The following is a 25,600-nucleotide window of genomic DNA, read 5'->3' on the forward strand; positions in this document are numbered from 1 at the left end:
TGAAGCTGGACAAGTAGTAGAAGTGGCAGTGGGGGTGCATTTCGGGGATAGTGACCATAACTCTGTAAGATTTATGGTAGTTATGGAAAAGGACATAGAGGGACCAGAAATAAAAGTACAGAATTGGGGGAAGGCAGATTTCAATATGCTAAAACAGGATCTGGCCAAAGTGAACTGGCAGTAGCTTCTTGTAGGAAGGTCTACATCAGACCAGTGGGAGTCATTCAGAAAAGAAATAGTGAGAGTTCAGGTCCAACATGTTCCCGTGAAGATGAAGAGTAGGACCAACAAGTCCAGGGAACCCTGAATGTCAAGGGATATAGAGGATTGGATAAGGAAAAAAAAGGAGGCTTATGGCAGATTCAGAGCACTGAAAACAGTGGAGGCCCTGGAGGATTATAGAAAGTGTAGGGGGGCACTTAAAAAATTAATTCGGAGGATAAAGAGGGGACATGAAAAAAACACTAGCAGACAAGATAAAGGAAAATCCCAAGGTGTTTAAGAAGGATATTAAGGGAAAGAGGATAACCAGGGAAAGAGTAGGGCCCATTAAGGATCAAAGTGGAAATCTGTGTGTGGAGCCGGAGGACATAGGTAAGGTTTTAAATGATTACTTTTCATCTGTGTTCACTATGGAGAAGGATGATGTAGATGTAGAGATCAGGGAGGGGGATTGGGATATACTTGAACAAATTAGCATTGAAAGGGAGGAAATATTAGCTGTTTTAGCAGGCTTAAAGGGGGATAAATCCCCCGGCCCAGAGGAGATGTATCCCAGGCTGGTATGTGAGGCAAGGGAGGTGATAGCAGGGGCTCTGACACAAATTTTCAAATCCTCTCTGGTCACAGGAGAGGTACCAGAGGACTCGAGGACTGCGAACGTGGTACCATTATTCAAGAAGGGTAGCAGGGATGAACCAGGTAATTACAGGCTGGTGAGTTGAACATCAGTGGTAGGGAAACTATTGGAAAAAATTCTGAGGGACAGGATAATCTCCACTTGGAAAAGCAGGGATTAATCAGGGATAGTCAGCATGGCTTTCTCAGGGGGAGATCGTGTCTAACAAACTTGATTGAATTTTTCAAGGAAGTGACTAGATGTGTAGATGAGGGTAAAGCAGTTGATGTAGTCTACATGGACTTCAGTAAGGCTTTTAATAAGGCCCTGCATGGAAAATTGGTTAAAAAGGTGAAAGCCCATGGGATCCAGGGCAATTTGGCAAATTACATCCAAAATTGGCTTAGTGGAATGGGGCAGAGGGTGATAGTTGAGGGTTGTTTTTGCGAGTGGAAGCCTGTGACCAGTGGTGTACCGCAGTGATCAGTGCTGGGACCCTTACTGTTTGTTGTGTACATTAATGATTTAGCCTTGAATATAGGAGGTATGATCAGTAAGTTCGCAGATGACATGAAAATTGGTGGTGTCGTAAATAGTGAGGCGGAAAGCCTGAGATTACAGGATGATATAGAGGGGCTGTTAAGATGGGCGGAGCAGTGGCAGATGGAATTTAATCCTGAGAAGTGTGAAGTGATGCACTTTGGGAGGACTAACAAGGCAAGGGAATATACAATGGATGGTAGGACCCTAGGGAGTACAGAGGGTCAAAGGGACCTTGGGGTGCTTGTCCATAGATCACTGAAGGCAGCAGCACAGGTAGATAAGGTGGTTAGGAAGGCATATGAGATACTTGCCTTTATTAGCCATGGCACAGAATATAAGAGCAGGGAGGTTATGATGGAGCTGTATAAAACGCTAGTTAGGCCACAGCTGGAGTATGTGTACAGTTCTGGTCACCACATTATCGGAAGGATGTGATTGCACTGGAGAGAGTGCAGAGGAGATTCACCAGAATGTTGCCTGGGCTGGAGCATTTCAGCTGTGAAGAGAGACTGAAAAGGCTAGGGTTGTTTTCCTTGGAGCAGAGAAGGCTGATGGGGGACATGATTGAGGTATACAAAATTATGAGGGGCATAGACAGGGTAGATAGGAAGAATCTTTTTCCCTTAGTGGAGGTGTCAATAACCAGGGGGCATAGATTTAAGGTAAGGGGCAGGAGGTTTAGAGGGGAGTTGAGGAAACAATTTTTCACCCAGAGGGTGGTTGGAATCTGGAACACACTGCCTGAAGGGGTAGTAAAGGCAGGCACACGTGCAACATTTAAGAAGTATTTAGATGAGCACTTGAATCGCCATAGCATACAAGGCTACGGACCAAGTGCAGGAAAATGGGATTAGATTGGATGGGCGTTTGATGGTCGGCACAGCCGTGTTGGGCCGAAGGGCCTGTTTCTGTGCTGTATAACTCTATGACTCTATGACAAAAACATCCGTCGACTATTACCCTTTGTTTCCTGTCACTGAGCCAATTTTGGATCCATCCTGCCACATCCCCCTTGATTCCATGGGCTTTCATTTTTCTGACCAGTCTGCCATGTGGGACATTGTCAAATGCCTTATTAATCCTCCTTGTTAATTCCTCAAAAAACTTGAAATCATGTTAGTAAGACATGACCTTCCCTTAACAAATCCATACTGACTATCCCTGATTAATCCGTGTCTTTCTAACTGGCGGTTAATCCTGTCCCTCAGAATAGATTCTAATAATTTACCCATCACCGAGGTCAGACTGACCGGCCTATAATTATTTGGTCTATCCCTTGCACAATTTTAAACAATGGTAGAACATTTGCAGATATCTTCTTCCAAATATTAATAGATTTCACCAAACCTCAGAAGTAATCTCAGGTGCTGCCTCCCATCCAAATTATATTGGTAAATAATATTAGTGCTAACAAGAATTGTATAGGGCCTTGAACAGGAGAAAAACTTTCCAAGGCACTATATTAACATCAGTTCTTGTTGACTTAAGTGGTATGAGGACAAACAAGTGAAAAGAGAAGAGGTGATGAAACGCTTGGTCACAGATGAGTATTTTAAGGAGGGTCTTGAAAGGAGAAGATGGAGGTGGAGAGGTAGAAGGGTTTGGAGAGAGAATTCCAGAAAATGGGACCAAGGTGGCTGAAGGCAGAGCAGCCAATGATGTATCAAAAGGAAAATGGAATTCACAAGACTTCAAACTTTACATCTCTGATATTAACCCTGAAAATGCAGTAATGGGAATGGTAGTATTGTGGTAATGTTCCTGGACTAGTAATCCAGAGGCCTGGACAAATACTCTGGAGACAGGAGTTCAAATCCCACCACAGCAACTGCAGGAATTTAAATTCAATTAATTAAAATAATTCTGGGATGAAAAGCTGTTCTCAGTAACGGTGATTATGAATCAACCAGATTGTGGTAAAAAATCCATCTGGATCACTAATGTCCTTGAGGGAAGGAAATCTGCTGTCCTTATCTGGTCTGGCCTACATGTGACTTCAAACCCACAGTCATGTGGTTGACTCTCAAATACCCTCCAAAATGGTTGACCAAGCCTCTCATTTATAACAAACCCCTCCGGAAAAGTCAAAAACAGGACAGACCACCCAGCGTCTGATACGAGAAAAGCACAAGCTCTGTCGACCCTGCAAAGTGCTCCTCATTCACATCTGGGGACTTGTACCTAAATTGGGAGAGCTGTCCCACAGACTAATCAAGCAACAGCCTGACCCAGTCATACTCCCAGAATCATACCTTACAGACACTGTTCTAGATGTCTCTATCATCATCCCTGGGTATGTCCTGTCCTACCGGCAGACCAGATCCACCAGAGGTGACAGCACAGTGGTATAGAGTCAGGAGGGACCGGCCCTGGGTATCCTCAACATTGATTCCAGACCCCATGAAGTCTCATGGCATCAGGTCAAACATGGACAAGGAAACTTCCTGCTGATTACCACCTACTGCCCTCCCTCAAACTGATGAATCAGCCCACCTCCATGTTGAACACCACTTGGAATAGGCACTGAGGGTAGCAAGGGCATAGAATGTACTCTGAGTCAGGGATTTCAATGCCCGTCATCAAGAGTGGGTAAGTAGCACCAATGCTGACCAAGTTGGCTGAATCCTGAAGGGTATATCTACAAGACTGGGTCTCTGGCAGCAGATGACAGAACCAACAGGAGGGTAAAATCCACTTGACCTCATCCTCAACAATCTGTCACAGATACATCTGCTCACAGCACAGTCCTTGTTCAATCTTCACACTAAGGACACCATCCATTACATTGTGTGGCACCAGCACCGTGCTAAACGGGATAGATTCAGATTCGATCTCGCAGCTCAAAACTGGGATTCCATGAAGGGCTGTGGATCATCAGAAGCAGCAGCAGAATTGTACTCCACCACAATGTGTAACCTCATGGTCCAGCGTATTCCTCACTCTACCATTACCATCAAGCCAAAGGACCAACCCTGGTTCAATGAAGAGTGTAGGAGAGCATGCCAGGAGCAGCACCAGGCATACCTAAAAATGAGGTACCAAACTGGTGAAGCTACAAGACAGGACTGATGATGATAATGATGGCAGATTCTTCACAGATGAAGATCAAGGGAAGGTTTGTTTCTGTGGATATTTGACATAATCACTGGTGACTGAAGAGGCCAATTCTTGATCTGCAGGCTCTGGAGCAGTTGAGGCACAAGAACTCCTGGTTTGGGGGGGCTCTGATATAAACAGATTTCTTCCTGTCTCTCTTCCAGGTCCAAAATTCGGTCTCTGGTTGAGTTGGGCTGGACGTCGACAAACAGAAATAAGAGATGAGAAGAGAGGGGGAGAAAGGGGGGGAGGGAAAGAAACAGCTACAAGTTCCAACATAAAGCACCTCAGTGAAATTAACCCAACCCCTTACACTCTGAAATCTATCAAGTCCAGGAGAAACTGACAAGCCCAGGGAAGATACCAGTAACTGCACTAAGTACAGAAACATTAACTGAGCTCTTGCTTTCATCTATACTTAACCCAAGGATTTAAAATTATCCAGAAACAGGGAGATTAAACTTCCCAACCGGAGTTCTCTGCGGAGATTTTTTTTTGATAATGACTTCAGAACTTGATACAGTTCAGAAGCTTGTTTGTTACATTGCATGATTTCCTGAAGTGGATACTTGTTTTCCCACGAGTGCTCAGGATCGTGGTGCCTTCGCCTGTTTGAAATCAGTGTTAGTTGTTTTTTTAAAACTTGATGATGTTAATTGAACACGGGTACAACAACAACTGGCACCTGTACTCGATCACTGCTCTAAAGCCTGGATACCCGACAAACCCGAATACATGTCGGGTTCGGATTGGGTCGGGCATTTAAAAAAATCAAAGGACTTGGGCTCGGGTGGGGTTCGGGTTGGCTGTTGTCGGGTTGGGCCCGGGTCGGGTTTTAATTTTATACCTGAGCCAGGCTTAACTGCACCATCCGCTGGTCACCAAATAGGCTTTCAAAGTGTTCTGACCATTGGTGTCGGGTGGACTCTGTTTGTGCCACCTGATGATTTTAGTGGTACCTGCACCTGGTGGGAAAGTCCATATATGGATCTTAAGGCTTTCTAGAAAGATCTCATATCTTCCATATCTGCATTCATTTGTCTCCTCTTAGCGAGCGCTGTCCACCAGTTATTTTGGATGATTCGGAGGTTGATTTGCAGAGTGCTGCAGCCTTCCCTATCTGCAGCTTTTGTAAACTGGTTGGCAGGACGTGTAAGTAATCCATTGTGGCAGGAGTGTTTCTTTTGAAAAAGCTCTTAGATTTCCAAGTCATTTTCATCAAATCAAACTTGGTTTCTTCTGGTTAAAAAGCCAACGACTTCTGCAGTTGTTTCCTGTCGGACGGATTTCAACTGTTCCCACTGCTCTGCTGGGTTAACATCACTGCCCGGAGTGAGGTCACTGCGGAGACTTTCTTCAAGTTTGCTCTGGAAAACTAGTTTTACGTCTGATAGAGAGAGTCTGTGGTCTTGTAGTTTCCTTGTTAGTGGGCCTTTCCTTTTGGGTGATTCTGAAGACAACATTAGCTCGAACCAGCCTGTGGTCGCTGTAATAGACAGCACTGGACTAAACTCTGGTGTGTAGTAGCTGCTGTCCATCACATTGGCACCCTATTGCTTTGAACGCGGAAGCAGCCTGCTCTCGACGGAGTTAAGCGATCCCACAGCAACGGATCAGATCAACTCTGCAATCCTGCCACATCCATTCGTTAACTAAACAACTAATGGGAGGAGGAGGAAGCTCCACGAATATTCCCATCCTCAGTGATGATGGAACCCAGCATGTCATTGCACAAGACAAGGCTGAAGCGTTCAGCCAGAAGTGCCGGGTGGATGATCCATCTTCGCCTCCTCCCGAGGTCCCGGTCTTCAGCCAATTCGATTCACTCCATGTGATAGAGAAACAGCTGAACACACTGGACATGGCAAAGGCTATGGGCCCAGACAACATCCCAGCTGTAGCCCTGAAGGCTTGTGCTCCAGAACTATCCAGGCCGCGAGACAAGCTGTTCCAGTACAGCTATAACACTGCCAGCTCACTGCTGCTCAGTTTGGGTTCCACCAGGGCCACTCAGCTCCTGACCTCATTATAGCCTTGGTCCAACCATGGACTAAAGAGCTGAACTCAAGAGGTGAGGTGAGAGTGACTGCCCTCGACATCCAGGCAGCATTCGACCAAGTATGGCATCAAGGAGCCCTCGTAAAACTGGAGTCATTGGGAATCAGGGGGAAAACTCTCCACTGGCTGGAGTTTTGCCAGCAGAAAGGAAGATGGTTGTGGTTGTTGGAGGTCAATCACCTCAGCCTCAGGACATCACTACAGGAGTTCCTCAGGGTAGTGTCCGAGGCCCAACCATCTCCAGCTGATTCATCAATGACCTTGCCTCCAACCTCTCTTTTTCCAACAATTCCTCCCTTCACCCAGCATGCACCAGGAGTGGAAACACACAGCCACTCAGCACGGCCCCGCACTCTGAATCGTACATCATCTCCCTCCGCCAGCACCGGCCTGTGTGTGCTCATCCCCACTGTCTCTGCCTTCTCACCCCCTCTCCACTGTCTCTGCGTGCTCACCTCATCCCCCCACTGTCTCTGCATGCTCACCTCATCCCCCCACTGTCTCTGCGTGCTCACCCCATCCCCCCACTGTCTCTGCGTGCTCACCCCATCCCCCACTATCTCTGCGTGCTCACCTCATCCCCCCACTGTCTCTGTGTGCTCACCCCGTTCCCCACTGTCTCTGTGTGCTCACCCCTCTCCCACTGTCTCTGCGTGCTCACCCCCTCCCCCACTGTCTCTGTGTGCTCACCCCTCTCCCACTCTCTCTGCGTGCTCACCCTTCCCCCACTGTCTCTGTGTGCTCACCCCTCCCCCACCGTCTCTGCGTGCTCACCCCACCCCCACTGTTTCTGCACTCTCACCCCCTCCCCCACTGTCTCTGCGTGCTCACCCCGTTCCCCACTGTCTCTGCATGTTCACCGCATCCCCCACTGTCACTGCGTGCTCACCCCATCCCCCCACTGTCTCTGCGTGTTCACCCCATTCCCCACTGTCTCTGCGTGCTCACCCCATCCCCCACTGTCTGAGCGCTCACCCCTCCCCACCGTCTGCATGCCCACCCCCTCTCCACTGTCTCTGCGTGCTCACCCCATCCCCCACTGTCTCTGCGTGCTCACCTCATCCCCCACTGTCTCTGCGTGCTCACCCCCTCCCCCACTGTCTCTGCGTTCTCACCCCATCCCCACTGTCTCTGTGTGCTCACCCCATCTCCCACTGTCTCTGCATTCTCACCCCCTCTCCCACTGTCTCTGCGTGCTCACCCCCTCCCCCACTGTCTCTGTGTGCTCACCCCTCTCCCACTGTCTCTGCGTGCTCACCCCCTCCCCCACTGTCTCTGTGTGCTCACCCCTCTCCCACTCTCTCTGCGTGCTCACCCTTCCCCCACTGTCTCTGTGTGCTCACCCCTCCCCCACCGTCTCTGCGTGCTCACCCCACCCCCACTGTTTCTGCACTCTCACCCCCTCCCCCACTGTCTCTGCACGCTCACCCCCTCCCCCACTGTCTCTGCGTGCTCACCCCTCCCCCACCGTCTCTGCATGCTCACCCCTCCCCCACCGCCTCTGCGTGCTCACCCCACCCCCACTGTCTCTGTGTGCTCACCCCTCCCCCACTGTCTCTGCATGCTCACCCCTCTCCCACTGTCTCTACATTCTCACCCCCTCCCCCACTTTCTCTGCATGCTCAACCACTCCCCCACCGTCTCAGCATGCTCACCCCCTCTCCCACTGTCTCTGCATTCTCACCCCTCTCCCACTGTCAATGGTTGCTCACCCCATCCTTCCACTGTCTCTGCTTTCTCACCCCCTCCCCACTGTCTCTGCATGCTCTCCCCCTCTCCCACTGTCTCTGCATGCTCACCCCCTCTCCCACTGTCTCTGCATTCTCACCCCCTCCCCACTGTCTCTGCATTCTCAGCCCCTCTCCCACTGTCTCTGCATTCTCACCCCCTCCCCCACTGTCTCTGCATTCTCACTCCCTCCCCACTGTCTCTGCATGCTCTCCCCCTCTCCCACTGTCTCTGCATTCTCACCCCCTCTCCCACTGTCTCTGCATTCTCACCCCCTCCCCACTGTCTCTGCATTCTCACCCCCTCCCCCACTGTCTCTGCATGCTCACCCCTCCCCCACTGTCTCTGCATTCTCACCCCCTCCCCACTGTCTCTGCATTCTCACCCCCTCCCCCACTGTCTCTGAGTGCTCACCCCTCCCCCAGTGTCTCTGCGTGCTCACCCCATCCCCCCAGTCTCTGTGTACTCACCCCTCTCCCACTGTCTCTACATGCTCCCCCCCCTCCCCCCACTGTCCCTACATGCTCACCCCATCCCCCCACTGTCTCTACATGCTCACCCCATCCCCCACTGTCTCTGCCTGCTCACCCCTCCCTCACTCTCTCTTCTGGCTCACCCAACCCCCGACACTCCCTTTGGTCAACACCTATTGACTGTCTTCCCAGCAAGTCCCGCCTCCCCCGCGCTCCTACTGAACAAAGGTCCGCGTGCAGGCAAACTGTTCGCACTTTTGATTGGTGAACTTCCACGTCAGTCACACGAACGTCACTCTGCACCCCCCCGCCCCCCACCCCCAGTGCGACTCGCTGCAGGAAGTGAAGACTAGTGACTGCTCAGGTACAGGCTGAACTGCACCAATTGTCTGTCACTTACTGTAACAACTGAGAGACACAAATGGAACAAACTCATTCTCACTCCTTTCTGTTCACAAATTATGAAAGATTGGCAGGCCGGATTGAAAACTTTAGTGGGCCGGTTTCTGGCCCGTGGGCCGTATGTTGGACAACCCTGCTCCAGATGTACAAGTCCAGGCTGAGTCATCAACAACTACTCAATCCAGGTCCTTGTATTTTGGCCATGCCATCTGTGAAGCCACCTCTCCTTCTCCATGCTGAATAGGTTGGTAGAGGCTGGAGGCCTCTCTTCATGTAACTATTTACTCTTTTTCACCACAAATCTACCTCACAACCTGGTCATCCTTCTTGCAGTGAATAAAAGAAGCCTTCCTGCTGCATTCCTCGGAGTTGTGGCCATTTAATGACAACAGACTGGATATATGAAAAATACCAGTGGCCACAAACTATCACAGGACCCTGTTCCATCGCCACAATTTCTGTGACAGGGTGGAATTTTAACCTGCTGCTAGGATACGCCCGAGTTCATTACAAATCCCAGGGTTGGAGTCATTTACATGTGGGGCAGGGTGAGCTCAGACACCATTTTGAAACCTTTGTGCAGCTTGTGTCCCATTAGGAATGAGGAACTTTCAAACATCACCTGGCTGCTTCCCTAAAGAGCTTTTCATTCCAGCTACAGGTTATCTGTAATCATACACAGGGGGACATGAGGTAGAACTGGCTGCATTTCTGATGAATTTTGTCAACTTACCAGCCCCATCTGTTCTGGTGAGGGGGAAGCTGGGGCTGGTGGCAGAAATGCCTTACTTCCAGTGAAATTTCAGAATATCAGGAAAAACTCCTCTGTGCCCCGTCCTCGAACATTTCAGTGTCACAGACATTGTTATCATTTCAGAATGATAAAGACCAAAGTGCTCTTTGCTCCTTCTCACACTGGTCCTGCAGTCCTGTATCCAGGTAAAATTAACATTCACTTGGATCCCAGGTGCTGTTCTGAATAAACATTTGTATCTCACAATAACATTCAGCCATGTAAAACCACAATCCCCAATGTTCTTCATCCTAATCTCTATCCAGTGACCACTGTTGGAATATGGACATGTGGACACTGGGTGAGGATACATCAGGATTATTTATTTATTTATTTAGAGATACAGCACTGAAACAGGCCCTTCGGCCCACCGAGTCTGTGCCGACCATCAACCACCCATTTATACTAATCCTACACTAATCTCATATTCCTACCACATCCCCACCTGTCCTTATATTCTCCTACCACCTACCTATACTAGGGGCAATTTATAATGACCAATTTACCTATCAACCTGCAAGTCTTTGGTGGTGGGAGGAAACCGGAGCACCCGGCGAAAACCCACGCAGACACAGGGAGAACTTGCAAACTCCACACAGGCAGTACCCAGAATTGAACCCAGGTCGCTGGAGCTGTGAGGCTGCGGTGCTAACCACTGCGCTACTGTGTATCTGCAGTGTCACAGAATGCCCACTAGCTTGTCAACTAGTGAGGTTCAAATATGAAAACCTGCCCCTTGGGCATCTCCAGAGGAGAGCCAGTGCTCGTGGATCCAAACCCAGTCTGAATCAGTGCCTTCAGGAGAAGAGAAATATAGTTAGGAAATATTTCTTTCAATAAAATGACTATCATGCTCTCACCTACCTGATATCTGGAGATGGGCCTCTTGTTTTTTGCTCAATACTCGGCTTTGCATGAAACATGAAAACTTGTTTACAGAATCACTTGTGATATCAATATGACTCTGAACAGCAATAAGGCCTCTGGAGTCCTTTATGAATTCCGTTTCAGACTGTGTTGTCAGAACTTGTCCATTCCCATCCACCCACCATATCTCAGGCTCAGGATACCATCCATCTGATTTACACACCACACGAAGTCCTTCTTTGTTGTTTTCCTCCAGGTGAACCCAAGGCCGGTGTCCAAAACCTGCAATTAGGATTGAAACGTTAATTAAAACTATTACTCGTTTTATTAGACATTTTTAAATGTCTAATTCCAACAGTCCATAATCATTTTAGTCTGTTAAATGTTAATATATTAAAATCGGTGGGGGTAATTTTAACTGTTGACGATAGTGTAAAACAGGTAATATCGGACTGGTCACATGGTGTGAGAAACTCTTCTGTCGCCATCAATTCTGTGTCTTGTTTTTCGGTCAGGACGAGTCTGTCTGTCAATCTGAATCAGACCACTTCCTATCTCCAGCATTCTCAATCATTCTGGATTCTTTCATCTTGCCTTTTCGCAATCTCTTCAACAAAAACAATAACACCTGCTGTGATATCGGCAGTTTCTGTTTCTGTCATTTGTTTCTCACTTCATTTGTAGCTTTCGATTCCATTCGAGATATAAAAAAACACACCAACAAAGAGGGCACTGAAGTTGCCTGGCAGAAGGGCCTCTGACAGACTGAGACTGAACATCAATTGTCTGCCAAAGATTCTCATCCACTACAGACCACAACCCCACAACCAAACACCAAATCAGAATCTCCCAGTGTTACCAAACTCATCCTTCCAGAAACTTCCCTCACCATCTCCTACCCGCCACAAGCTTCCACTCTTATTGTTTCCCAATCCCACAGCCAGTCTCCAATTCCTCCCTGAAATACAGGACGAGGACTGTCTTGTTAGATGGATTATTTTAGCTTGCTGCTGTCCCACTGAACTAATACCCTCTGGCCTTAACTCTTGTCCAGTTTGTACCCACCGAAATCTGTGACTCTTCTGATATCCTCTGTCACTGACGGTTTTCTGTCAATCATTTCCTCATACCATTCACAATCCCTCACCAGGTGTGAACCCAGACACAGGAGAGTATTCAGCTTATCCCCATTGATATCAGTTTTACTCGAGCTCCTTGGTGCCACACCCGGCTGAATACTGTCTAATGTTAGTGATAGTCACTCTCACCTCACAGGAGTGTATTCAGTTTATCCCCATTGATATCAGTTTTACTCGAGCTCCTTGGTGCCACACCCGGCTGAATACTGTCTAATGTTAATAATAGTCACTTTCACCTCACCTGTGGAATTCATTTTGAAGACTCCTTCCATCAATTTACTGATGATTGGAAGGAGTCTGATGGTGTAGTAATTGGCTGGGTTGGATTTGTCCTGTTTTTTATAGACTGGACATTTTCCAATTATCCACACTTTGGCCAGAATATTGCCCAGGCAAAGAGGTGTACCTGTGTCATGTTTAGTTTAGTTTAGTGATACAGCACTGAAACAGGCCCTTCAACCCACCAAGTCTGTGCTGACCATCAACCACCCATTTATACTAATCCTACATTAATTCCATATTCCTACCATATCCCCACCTGTCCCTATATTTCCCTACCACCTACCTATACTTGGGCCAATTGCTAATGGCCAATTTACCTATCAACTGCAAGTCTTTGGCATGAGGGAGGAAACCGGAGCACCCGGAGGAAACCCACGCAGACACAGGGAGAACTTGCAAACTCCACACAGGCAGTACCCAGAATTGAACCCGGGTGGCTGGAGCTGTGAGGCTGCGGTGCTAACCACTGCGCCGCCATGGAGGCTTACTTTTCATGGGGTGCAAGTCAAGTGGATGTACTGTGATTTCAGGCATCACCTCTTCAATGTTGGGAATAGTAAGTAGTGGACACACAAACCACCGTCCTCTTTTCCACTATCTAGGAAAAGAGACAGGGATGGGTGCCTCAGAAGTACCTGACCAGGCCCACGAATTTTGACCCCATTACATAGAGTCATAGCGCCATTTACAGTACAGAAGGAGGCCAATCGGCCCATTGAGTCCATGCCAGCTCTCCACAGAGATATCCAGTCAGTCCCTCTCCCCGCTCGATCACTGTAGCTCTGCAAGTCGATTTCCCTCAAGTGACCATCCAACTTCCTCTTGAAGTCACTGATCGTCTCCGCTTCCACTGCCCTTGTGGGCAGCGAGTTCCAGGTCATTACACCCGCTGCATAAAAACGTGCATCCTCATATTCCCCTGATATCTTTTCCCAAAACTTTCAATCTGTGTCCCCTAGTCCCTCTACCATTTGTTAATGAGAACAGTTTTTCTTGTTTAATTTAACTAAGACTGTCATAATCTCGACACTTCTATTAAATCTCCCCTCAATCTGCTTTGGTGTAAGAAGAACAAACCCAGTTTCTCCAACCTAACCTAATAACTAAAGTCCACCATCCCTGGAACCATTCTGGTAAATCTCCTCTGCACCCTCTCAAGGACCCTCACATTTTTCCTGAAGTGTGATGATCAGAACTGAATGCAATCCTCCTGTTGGAGCCTAACCAGAGAACAGTGTCAGCATGGATTTACAAAAGGGAAATCATGCTGGACAAATCTACTAGCATTCTTCGAGGATGTAACTAGTAGAGTCAATGAGGCAGAGCCAGTGGATGTGGTTTATTTGGACTTTCAAAAGGCTTTCGACAAAGTCCCACATAAGAGATTAGCGTGTAAAATTAAAGCACATGGGACTGGGGGTAGTGTATTGCGATGGATAGAAAATTGTTTGGTATATATGACACAAAGAGTAAGAACAAACGGGCCTTTTTCCGAATGGCAGGCAGTGACTAGTGGGGTACCACAGGGATCGGTGCGAGGACCCCAGCTATTCATAATATATATTAATAATTTAGATGAGGGAACGAAATGTAATATCTCCAAATTTGCAGATGACACAAAGCTGGGTGGGAGAGTGAGTTGTTTGGAGGATGCAGAGAGGCTTCAGGGTGATTTGGACAAGTTGAGTGAGTGGGCTAATGCATGGCAGATGCAGTATAATGTGGATAAATGTGAGGTTCTTCACTTTGGTGGCAAAAACAGGAAGGCAGATTATTATCTGAACAGCTATAAACTGAGAGAGGGGAATATGCAGCGAGACCTGGGTGTTCTCGGACACCAGTCCCTGAACGTAAACATGCTGGTGCAACAGGCGGTAAAAAAGGAAAATGGTTTGTTGGCCTTCATAGCGAGAGGATTCGAGTACAGGAGCAGGGATGTCTTGCTGCAACTATATAGGGCCTTGGTGAGGCCACACCTGGAATATTGTGTGCAGTTTTGACCTCCTTATCTGAGGAAGGATGTTCATGCTATAGAGGGAGTGCAGAGAAGGTTTACCAGACTGATCCCCGGGATGGCGGGACTGACATATGAGGAGAGATTGAGTCGGTTAGGATTATATTCGCTGGAGTTCAGAAGAGTGAGGGGGGATCTCATAGAAACCTATAAAATTGTAACAGGACTTGACAGGGTAGATGCAGGAAGGATGTTCCCAATGGTAGGGGAGTCCAGAACCAGGTGTCATAGAATTAGAATTAGAACATTACAGCGCAGTACAGGCCCTTCGGCCCTCGATGTTGCGCTGACCTGTGAAACCATCTGACCTACACTATTCCATTTTCATCCATATGTCTATCCAATGACCACTTAAATGCCCTTAAAGTTGGCGAGTCTACTACTGTTGCAGGCAGGGCGTTCCACGCCCTTACTACTCACTGAGTAAAGAAACTACCTCTGACATCTGTCCTATATCTATCACCCCTCAACTTAAAGCTATGTCCCCTCGTGTTTGCCATCACCATCCGAGGAAAAAGACTCTCACTATCCACCCTATCTAACCCTCTGATTATCTTATATGTCTCTATTAAGTCACCTCTCCTCCTCCTTCTCTCCAATGAAAACAACCTCAAGTCCCTCAGCCTTTCCTCGTAAGACCTTCCCTCCATACCAGGCAACATCCTAGTAAATCTCCTCTGCACCCTTTATGGGGTAAATCTTTCAGGACTGAGATGAGGAGAAATTTCTTCACCCAGTGAGTGGTGAGTCTGTGGAATTCACTACCACAGAAAGCAGTTGAGGCCAAAACATTGTATGTTTTCAAGAAGGAGTTAGATATAGCTCTTGGGGTGAAAGGGATCAAAGGATATGGGGGGAAAGCGGGAACAGGTTACTGAGTTGAATGATCAGCCATAATCATAATGAATGGCGGAGCAGGCACGAAGGGCCGAATGGCCTACTCCTGCTCCTATTTTCTACGTTTAGAAAGGTTCAGCATAACTTCCCTGCTTTCATATTCAATGCCTCTATTTATGAAGCCCAAGATCTCATCTGCTTACTAACCACTCTCTCAATATGTCCTGCCATGTTTAAAGATCTATGCACATGCACCCCCAGGTCCCTCTTTCTTACACGCTCTTTAAAACTGTGCCATTAAGTATATATTTACTCACACTATTCCTTCTGCCAAAATGTATCATCTCAAACTTGTCAGTATTAAATTCTATCTGCCATCTGCCCATCCACTAGACTATCTACGACCTGCTGCAGGCAGTTCATATCATCCTCAATGTTTACTGTAAGTTTGAGATTCTACTCTGTATTCCAATATCCAAGTCATAGAAATACAGAAAATAAAACACAAACTGGGTGGTTTTATTTTAATAAAAAAAAGTCAACAGATGAAACTCTCCGCCGAACAAAGGCGGTGGAGGGGTGCCACCACCACCCGGTAAACGGGACATGAAACAAGCAGAGATCAGCAACTGCCAGCCTCTCAATCTGGTGCCGTGGAGGAGGCCACAGCACTGCCCTTTGGGGAATATCACTGTCCACCATCCTCCAGTCTGAAAAACAACCAGTTACTCTGACTATAGTTCTGATGAAGGGTCACTGACCTGAAACGTTAACTCTGTTTCTCTCTCCACAGATGCTGCCAGACCTGCTGAGTATTTCCAGCATTTCTTGTTTTTATTTCCGTTACTATGACTCGCTGTTTTCTGGCCTTGAGCCAATTTCTTTTATCTAATTGGACATTGACCATCCGATTCCATGAGCCTCCATTTTGTTAACCAGCCTTTCATGTGGTACTTTATCGAACACTTTCTTAAAATCTATATAAACAACCATCTACTGCATTTCCTTTATCAACCTACTCCGTTACTTCACGTTACTTCATCAAAAATTTCAATTAGATTAGTCAAGCATGATCTGCCTTTTACAAATCTGTGCTGACTTTCCTTAATTAACTTAAACTACTCCAAGAGTCTGTTGATATTTTCTCTGATTATTGTTTCTAAGATCTTTCTCACTACTGACGTTGAACTAATTGGCCTGTAGTTGCTGGAACTGTCCTTGCACCATTTCTTGAATAAGGGTGCCTCCAATCCTCTGACACCTTCCCCCTATCCAGGGAAGATTGGAAGATTATGGCAAGTCCTTCCTCGATCTCCATCTCATTTATAAAATGAACAGGGGAGGTGGTGGTGTAGTGCTAATATAACTGGACAAGTAATCCAGAGCCCAGGCTAATGCTCTGGGGACAAGGGCTCGAATCCCACCACGGCAGATGGTGAAAATTGAATTCAATTATTAAATATGGAATTAAAAAGCTAGTCTAATGATGACCATGAACCCATTGTCAATTGTTGTAAAAACTCATCTGGTTCACGAATGTCCTTTTGGGAACAAAATCAGCTGTCTTTACCTCGTCTGGTGACTCCACACCCACAGCAATGTGGTTGACTCTTAAATGCCCTCTGAAATGGCCTAGCAAGCACTCAATTCAAGGGCAATTAGGGATGGGCAATAAATGCTGGTCTGGCCTGCGATGCCCACATCCCACAAATGAATAAAAAAAAACTGCTCAACTGATTTATATTAACTGAGTGATCAGAGGCACAGTGAGGATAATTCCCACATTCAGTTAACCTGATGATGTTCTGTTTCTCTACCTGCACCGAGCCAGAAGAACATAAGAAATAGGAGCAGGAGTAGGCCATTCAGCCCTTCCAGCCCACTTCGCTATTTGATGAGATCATGGCTGATTTTCTACTTCAACCTCATTTTCCTGCACTATCCCTGTATCCCTTGATGTTTTTAATATGTAGAAATCTATCAATCTCAGTCTTGAACATACTTAACGACTGAGCCTCCACTGCCCTCTGGGACAGAGAATTCCAAAGATTCACCACCCTCTGAGTGAAGAAATACCTCCTCATCACAATCCTAAATGGTCTGCCCCTTATTCTGAGACTGTGTCCCCTGGTTCTCGACTCCCCAGCCAGAGGAAACATCCTTCCTGCACCTACTCTGTCAAGGCCTCTGAGAATTTTGTATGTTTGAATGAGATCACCTCTCATTCTTCTAACTCCCGAGAATAGAGGCCCAGTCTATTTAATCTTTCCTCGTACCACAACGGGAGGATATTGAGAGGGGTGGAAGGAGTGAGAGACCTGGGAGTGCATGTCCACAGGTCCCTGAAGATGGCAGAACAGGTGGATAAAGTGAAGAAGGCAGAAGGAATGCTTTCCTTTATTGGCCGAGGTATAGAATACAAAAGCAGGGATGTAATGCTGGAACTGTATAAAACACTGGTTAGGCCGCAGCTGGAGTATTGCGTACAGTTCTGGTCACCACATTACAGGAAGGACATAATTGATCTACAGAGAGTACAGAGGAGATTTACAAGAATGTTGCCAGGGCTTGAAAGTTGTTGCTATGAGGAGAGATTGGATTGTCTAGGGTTGTTCTCCCTAGAATAGAGGAGGCTGAGGAGTTACTTAATTGAGGTGTACAATATTCTGAGAGTCCTAGATAGAGTATCACAGAATCACAGAATCGTTACAGCGCAGGTAGCCATTCGGTCCATCATGTCCACACTGGCTCTCTGAAAGAGCAGCTCCCTCAGTTCCATTCCCCTGCCTTCTCCCCATAACACTGCACATTCTTCTTTTTCATATAACAGTCTAATTCTCTTTTGAATGCTTCAATTGAACCATCTCCACCATGTTCTCAGGCAGCACATTCCAGATCTTAACCACTCGCTGCGTGAAAAAGTTTTTCCTCATGTCACTTTTGCTTCTCTTATCAAATACTTTAAATCTGTGCCCTCTCATTCTTGATCCTTTCACGAGTGGGAACAGTTTCTCTCTATCTATTCTGTCCAGACCCCTCATGATTTTGAATACTTCTATCAAATCACCTCTCAGCCTCGTCTTCTCTGAGGAAAACAATCCTAACTTCTCCAATCTATCTTCCACAACTGAAATTCCTCATCCCTGGAACCATTCTCATGCATCTTTTCTGTACTCTCTCCAATGCCATTACATCTTTCCTCAAGTGCGGCACCCAGAATTGGACACAATACTCCAGCTGAGGCCGAACTAGTGTCTTGTACAGGTTCAACATAACTTCCTTGCTCTTGTACTCTATACCTCTATTCATAAAGCCGAGGATACAGTACACTGTAGACAGGAAGGACATGTTTCCCCTACTGGAGAGGTCAAATACCAGGGGGCACAGATTTAAGGTGATTGGCAGAAGGATTAGAGGGGACATGAGGAAAAACATTTTCACCCAGAGGGTGGTGGGTGTCTGGAATTCACTGCCCAGATCAGTGGTGGAGGCAGAAACCCTCAACTCATTTAAAAGGTACCTGGACCTGCACCTGAAGTGCTGTAACCTGCAAAGCTACGGACCAGGTGCTGGAAGGTGGGATTAAAATGGGCAGCTAGTTTTTCAGCTAGCACAGACACGATGGGCTGAATGGTCTCTTTCTGTGATGTAACTTTTCTATGGTTCGACAATCCCTCCATCCCAGCAATTAATTTGGTGAACCTTTGTTGCGCTCCCTCTATGTCAAGGATATCTGTCCTTTGGTAAGGAGACCAAAACTGCAGACAATATTCCAGGTGCAGTCTCACCAAGGCTCTATCTAATTGCAGTCAGACATCTTTACTCCTCTACTCAAATCCTCTTGTAAAAAAGGCCAACAGACCATTTGCCTTCTTAATTGCTTGCTGTACCTTCACGTTAGCTTTCAGTGACTCATGAACAAGGACATCCAAGTCCCTCTGGTGTTTAACACTTCCCAGACTCTCACCATTTTAGAAATACTCTGTATTTCTGATTTTCCTACCAAAGTGGAGAACCTCACATTTCTCCATATTGTATACCATCTGACAAATTTTGCCCACTCACTTCGCCTCTCCAAATCCCCTTGAAGCGTCTTTGCATCTTCCTCACAGCTCACACTTCCAGCTAGTTTTGTCATCTGCAAACTTGGAAATATTTCATTTAATACCCACATCCAAATCATTAATATAGATTGTGAATAGCTGGGCCCCAAGCACTGATCCTTGATGTACCTGACGAGTCACAGCCTGCCAACCTGAAAATGACCCATTTATTCCTACTCTCTGTTTTCTGTCCATTAACCAGTTCTCAATCAATGCCAGTGTATTCCCCCCCAATCCCATGTGCTCTAATTTTGTTTATTAACCTCTTGTGTGGGACCTTATCAAAAGCTTTCTGAAAGTTTAAATACACAACATTCACTAGCTCCCCCTTATCTATTCTGCAAGTTAGAGTCTCAAAAAACTCCAACAGGTTTATTAAACATGATTTCCCTTTTGTAACTCCATGTCGACTCTGCCCAATCCCACCATTATTTATGAAGTGTCCTATTATCTCCTTTCTTATAGATTCTAGCATTTTCCGACGTCTTTTGTTTGGCTGACAGGTCTGTAGTTCCCTGTTTTCTCTCTCCCTCCTTTTTTAAATAGCAGGGATACATTTGCCACCTTCCAATCTACAGGAACCATTCCAGAGTCTACAGAATTTTGGAAGATGACCACCAATGCATCTACTATCTCTACAGCCACGTCTTTCAACACTCTGGGACATAGATCATCAGGTCCAGGGGATTTATCTACTTTAAATCCCATTAATTTATCTAGTACCTTTTTGCTAATATTAATATCTTGCTGTTCTTCGTTTACACTAGCCCATTGATTCTCCATTATTTCTTGGAGGTTTTCAGTAGTTTCTTTGATGAAGACAGACACAAAGTATTTGTTCAGTTTCTCTGGCATTTCCTTATTCCTCATTATAAATTCTCCTGACTCCGCTTGTAATGGACCCACATTTGCCTTTTCCTTTTTACCTACCAATGGAAGCTTTTACAGTCCATTTTTATGTTTCCCGTTAATTTACTCTCGTATTCTATTTTCCCTTTCTTAATCTTTTTCTTGGTCCTCCTCTGCACACAACCCTCAGGCTTACCATTTTTTTGGCAACTTTATTCATTTCTTTCTTTGATCTAATACATTCCTTGATTTCTTTTGTTAGCCACGTTGTAACATTTGCCTTGCTAGGTATCTTTCTCCACATACGGTGACATCATGCATGTCATTGGATCGGATATTTGAAGGGGCTCACAAGTCAATTGATGCGAGGGCTTGGTGTTGCCTAAACTCAGAAGCATTAGCACACTGTGTTGGCTGAACTGAGCTCGGGAGCTCTCTACTATAAAATGTCTTCTTACACCTGTTGGACCAAAGTGGGAGGAGTGCACTGTTAATTCAGTCCCACTTCTCCACAGGTCACAGCATATCTATAAGTTTTCCCACTTACTGAAACAGCCAATTAGATACTGTATTTGTTCCCAGAATAAAACACACCAAGCCGGTTTCCTTAATCAACAACAACAATTAACTATAATAAAAATCAAGAAATGCTGGAAATACTCAGCAGGTCTGGCAGCATCTGTGGAGAGAGAAGCAGAGTTAATGTTTCGGGTCAGTTTTGGAACAGTTCCGAAGAAGGGTTACTGACTCAAAACATTAACTCTGCTTCTCTCCACAGATGCTGTCAGACCTGCTGAGTATTTCCAGCATTTCTTGTTTTTATTTCAGATTTTCAGCATCCGCTGAAGTATTTTGCTTTTATTTATAACAACAATTAACTATTTATTATAAAACTAAGTCTTGACCAATAATGAAGTAAATCTAAACATAAATTGAGATGGTAAAGCTCCTTATTTCCCTAGCCCTCTTGCACACATACATACATGCAAAAAAAACCTGTTAACCTGGGATAAAAGGATTTTTGTTTGCAGCTGTTTCAGAGGAATGAAAGGAATAGTTTTAAAAAACTTGGTCTGTTATGATCTGGTAGGAGGCTCTTCGATATGGTAAGGTGTCCCAAAGTCGAATAGTTGGATGCCACTTGGAGTCTTTCCAGGTGAGGTTGATGAACAGTCTGTGGTGCAAGACATTCAAGAACTTCAACAGTGGAAGTCTTTACATAAGGTCTTGTATCAGGGGTGTAGCAACAGGTTTTCTTAGGTCTTACAGCAACAGTATAGCAATAGAAGATTTCTTCAAATTTCAGGATTTCTTAAAACACAGGAGGTAACAGGAACCACATTTGATGCAGAGATTCTTCAGAGACAGGAGCCAATAGGAATCTGCCGCATTTCAAATGCAGAATTCCTTTACAGAGAGGTAATACTTTTTCTGGGTCTATTTCTAACCTCCAGGCAGGTCAAAATCAAATTTCAAAATGTCTTCTTTTTGTCCAAACTCGCGGGTTTTTAAAAGTTCAAAACTGAAACTGAAACTTCCAGAAACAAGTCACATGCCTGGTCATAAAGTCTCTCTTGTCACTCAAACAGTAGTTCTGAGGGCAAACTCCTTGCTGGTTTCCTTGAAATTACCTGCTTCCCTGTCCTTGTTTACAAGTTTAGCTTCTGTTGAACTTCCTTTCAAAACATACATAGAGTTCAACTACTTACAGGTGTCTCAATGTCCACTGAAATCCTTTTTCAGTTTTTAAAAACACAGAATCCTACGTTTTTAATACAAAAACAAAATCCTTGTAACATACCCTTTTCCCCTGTCCCCTCCACCCTGATCTCCAACAGTAAGTGCAAGGAACTCAAGGACATTTTTGTTACTAAAATCAAGACAATCCGATTAGCTGCCTCTGCCATGTCCCTTCCTTGCACTAGCCCACCTGGCCAAGCTTTCTGTAATGCTCCTCCTGCCTTAGCCCTGATCTTGCATCTTTCTCTGTTTCTCTCTTATCTTCTCTCAATCTGTCTCTGACCTCATCTTGTCCACGAGACCCACCTCGTGTTCCCTTGATCCTATTCCCACAAGACTGATCGCCCAACCTCCCCTCCTGGTCTCCATGTTAGCCGATATTGTAAATGGTTCTCTCTCTTCAGGTGTTATCCCTTTCTCCTTTAAATCTGCCGTCATCACCCTTCTCAAAAAACCAACCCTCGACCCCACCACCCTTGCAAACCACCGTCCCATCTCCAACCTCTCTTTCCTCTCCAAAGTCCTTGAACGTGTTGTCACCTCCCAAATCTGTTGCCATCTTTCCCGGAACTCCATGTTTGAATCCCACCAATCAGGTTTCTGCCCCTGCCACAGTACCCAAACAACGCTTATCAAAGTAACAAATGACATATCGTGTGACTGTGACAAAGGTAACTTTCCCTCCTCATCCTTCTCGACCTGTCTGAGGCTTCAACACGGGTTGACCAAACCATCCTCCTCCATCACCTCTCCACTGTCGTCCAGCTGGGTGGAACTGTTCTTACCTGGTTCCATTCTTATTGATCTAATCGCAGTCAGAGAATCACTTGCAATGGCTTCTCTTCCTGCTCCCGCACTGTTACCCCTGGTGTCCCCCCAAGGATTTATCCTTTTCCCCTGTTATTTCTAGTCTACAAGCTGCCCCTCAGCCTCATCATCCAAAAGCGCGGTGTTAGTTTTCACATGTATGCTAAACACACTCAGCTCTACCTCACAACCACTTCTCCCACCTCCTCCACTGTTGCTAAACTATCAGACTGCTGATCCGACATCTAGTCCTGGATGAGCAGAAATTTCCTCCAATTAAATATTGGGAAAACTGAAACTATTGTTTTCAGTCCCCACTCCAAACTCAGTTCCCGAGCTACCAATTCCATTCCTCTCCCCGGCAACAGTCTGAGATTAAATCAGTCTGTTCGTAACCTTGGTGTCACAGTCAAGTTGAGCTTCTGACCACATATTCGTGCCATCGCTAAGACTGCCTATTTCTACCTCTGTAACAGCACCTGACTTCGCCCCTGTCTCGGCTCATCTGCTCCAGAACCCCTCATTCAGGCCTTTGTTACCTCTAGACTTGTCTATTCCAACACACTCCTGGCTGCTCTCCCACATTCTACTCTCTGTAAACTTCAGGTCAGACAAAACTCTGCTGCCCGCGTCACAGGGCGGCACAGTGGCGCAGTGGTTAGCACCGCAGTCTCACAGCTTCAGGGACCCGGGTTCGATTCCGGGTACTGCCTGTGTGGAGTTTGCAAGTTCTCCCTGTGTCTGCGTGGGTTTTCTCCGGGTGCTCCGGTTTCCTCCCACAAGCCAAAAGACTTGCAGGTTGATAGGCAAATTGGCCATTATAAATTGTCACTAGTATAGGTAGGTGGTAGGGAAATATAGGGACAGGTGGGGATGTTTGGTAGGAATATGGGATTAGTGTAGGATTAGTATAAATGGGTGGTTGATGTTCGGCACAGACTCGGTGGGCCGAAGGGCCTGTTTCAGTGCTGTATCTCTAATCTAATCTAATCTTAACTTGCACCAAGTCCCGTTCCCCTATCACCCCTGTGCTCGCTCACCTACATTAACTCACACCAAGTCCGGTTCCCCTATCACCCCTGTGCTCGCTGACCTACATTAACACACACCAAGTCCCATTCCCCTATCACCCCTGTACTTAAAGAACAAAGAACAGTACAGCACAGGAACAGGCCATTCAGCCATCCAAGCCTGCGCCGATCTTGATGCTTGCCTAAACTAAAACCTTCTGCACTTGCGGGGACCATATCCCTCTATTCCCATCCTATTCATGTATTTGTCAAGATGCCTCTTAAACGTCGCTATTGTACCTGCTTCCATCACCTCTCCCGGCAGCAAGTTCTAGGCACTCACCACCCTCTGTGTAAAGAACTTGCCTTGCATATCCCCTCTAAACTGTGCCCCTCTCACCTTAAACCTATGTCCCCTAGTAACTGACTCTTCCACCCTGGGAAAAAGCTTCGAATGATCCACTCTGTCCATGCCACTCATAACTTTGTAAACCTCTATCATGTCGCCCCTCCACCTCCGTCGTTCCAGTGAAAACAATCCAAGTTTATCCAACCTCTCCTCATAGCTAATGCCCTCCACACCAGGCAACATCCTAGTAAACCTCTTCTGTACCCTCTCCAAAGCCTCCACATCCTTCTGGTAGTGTGGCAACCAGAATTGCACGCAATATTCTAAGTGTGGCCTAACTAAAGTTATGTACAGCTGCAGCATGACTTGCCAATTTTTATACTCTATGCCCCGACCGATGAAGGAAAGCATGCCGTACGCCTTCTTGACTACCTTATCCACCTGCGTTGCCACTTTCAGTGACCTGTGGACCAGTACGCCCAGATCTCTCTGCGTCAATACTCCTAATACTGCCATTTACTGCATACTTACCGCCTGCATTAGACCTTCCAAAATGCATTACCTCACATTTGTCCGGATTAAACTCCACCTGCCATTTCTCCGCCCAAGTCTCCAAACGATCTATATCCTGCTAGAATTAGAATTAGAACATTACAGCGCAGTACAGGCCCTTCGGCCCTCGATGTTGCGCCGACCTGTGAAACCATCTGACCTACACTATTCCATTTTCATCCATATGTCTATCCAATGACCACTTAAATGCCCTTAAAGTTGGCGAGTCTACTACTGTTGCAGGCAGGGCGTTCCACGCCCCTACTACTCTCTGAGTAAAGAAACTACCTCCAACATCTGTCCTATACCTATCACCCCTCAACTTAAAGCTATGTCCCCTCGTGTTTGCCATCACCATCCGAGGAAAAAGACTCTCACTATCCACCCTATCTAACCCTCTGATTATCTTATATGTCTCTATTAAGTCACCTCTCCTCCTCCTTCTCTCCAACGAAAACAACCTCAAGTCCCTCAGCCTTTCCTCGTAAGACCTTCCCTCAATACCAGGCAACATCCTCGTAAATCTCCTCTGCACCCTTTCCAAAGCTTCCACATCCTTCCTATAATGCGGTGACCAGAACTGCACACAATACTCCAGGTGCGGTCTCACCAGAGTTTTGTACAGCTGCAGCATGACCTCGTGGCTCCGAAACCCGATCCCCCTACTAATAAAAGCTGTATCCTCTGACAATCCCCATTACTATCCGCAACTCCACCAACCTTTGTGTCGTCCGCAAACTTACTAATCAGACCAGCTACATTTTCCTCCAAATCATTTATATATACTGCAAACAGCAAAGGTTCCAGCACTGATCCCTGTGGAACACCACTAGTCACATCCCTCCAGTCAGAAAAGCACTCTTCCACTGCTACCCTCTGTGACCGAGCCAGTTCTGTATCCATCTTGCCAGCTCACCTCTGATCCCGTGTGACTTCACCTTTTGGATCAGTCTGCCATGAGGGATATCATCAAAGGCTTTACTGAAGTCCATATAGATAACATCCACTGCCCTTCCTTCATCAATCATCTTCGTCACTTCCTCAAAAAACTCAATCAAATTAGTGAGACACGACCTCCCCTTCACAAAACCATGCTGCCGCTTGCTAATAAGTTTGTTTG

At 46.3% G+C, this 25,600-nt stretch overlaps 1 protein-coding gene across 1 annotated transcript in view; it reads right to left on the reverse strand.

Annotated features, from left to right (window-relative positions):
• Positions 1–25,600, reverse strand: part of LOC137346105 (butyrophilin subfamily 1 member A1-like) — a 123,549-nt gene that overhangs the window by 86,627 nt on the left and 11,322 nt on the right. Inside the window, exon 3 of the mRNA XM_068009402.1 lies at positions 10,796–11,080. Coding sequence (XP_067865503.1) covers positions 10,796–11,080 — 285 coding nt within the window. The remainder of the gene's footprint in view (positions 1–10,795; positions 11,081–25,600) is intronic.

Source organism: Heterodontus francisci, chromosome 29 (genome assembly GCF_036365525.1).
Source record: "Heterodontus francisci isolate sHetFra1 chromosome 29, sHetFra1.hap1, whole genome shotgun sequence".
NCBI lineage: Eukaryota > Metazoa > Chordata > Chondrichthyes > Heterodontiformes > Heterodontidae > Heterodontus > Heterodontus francisci.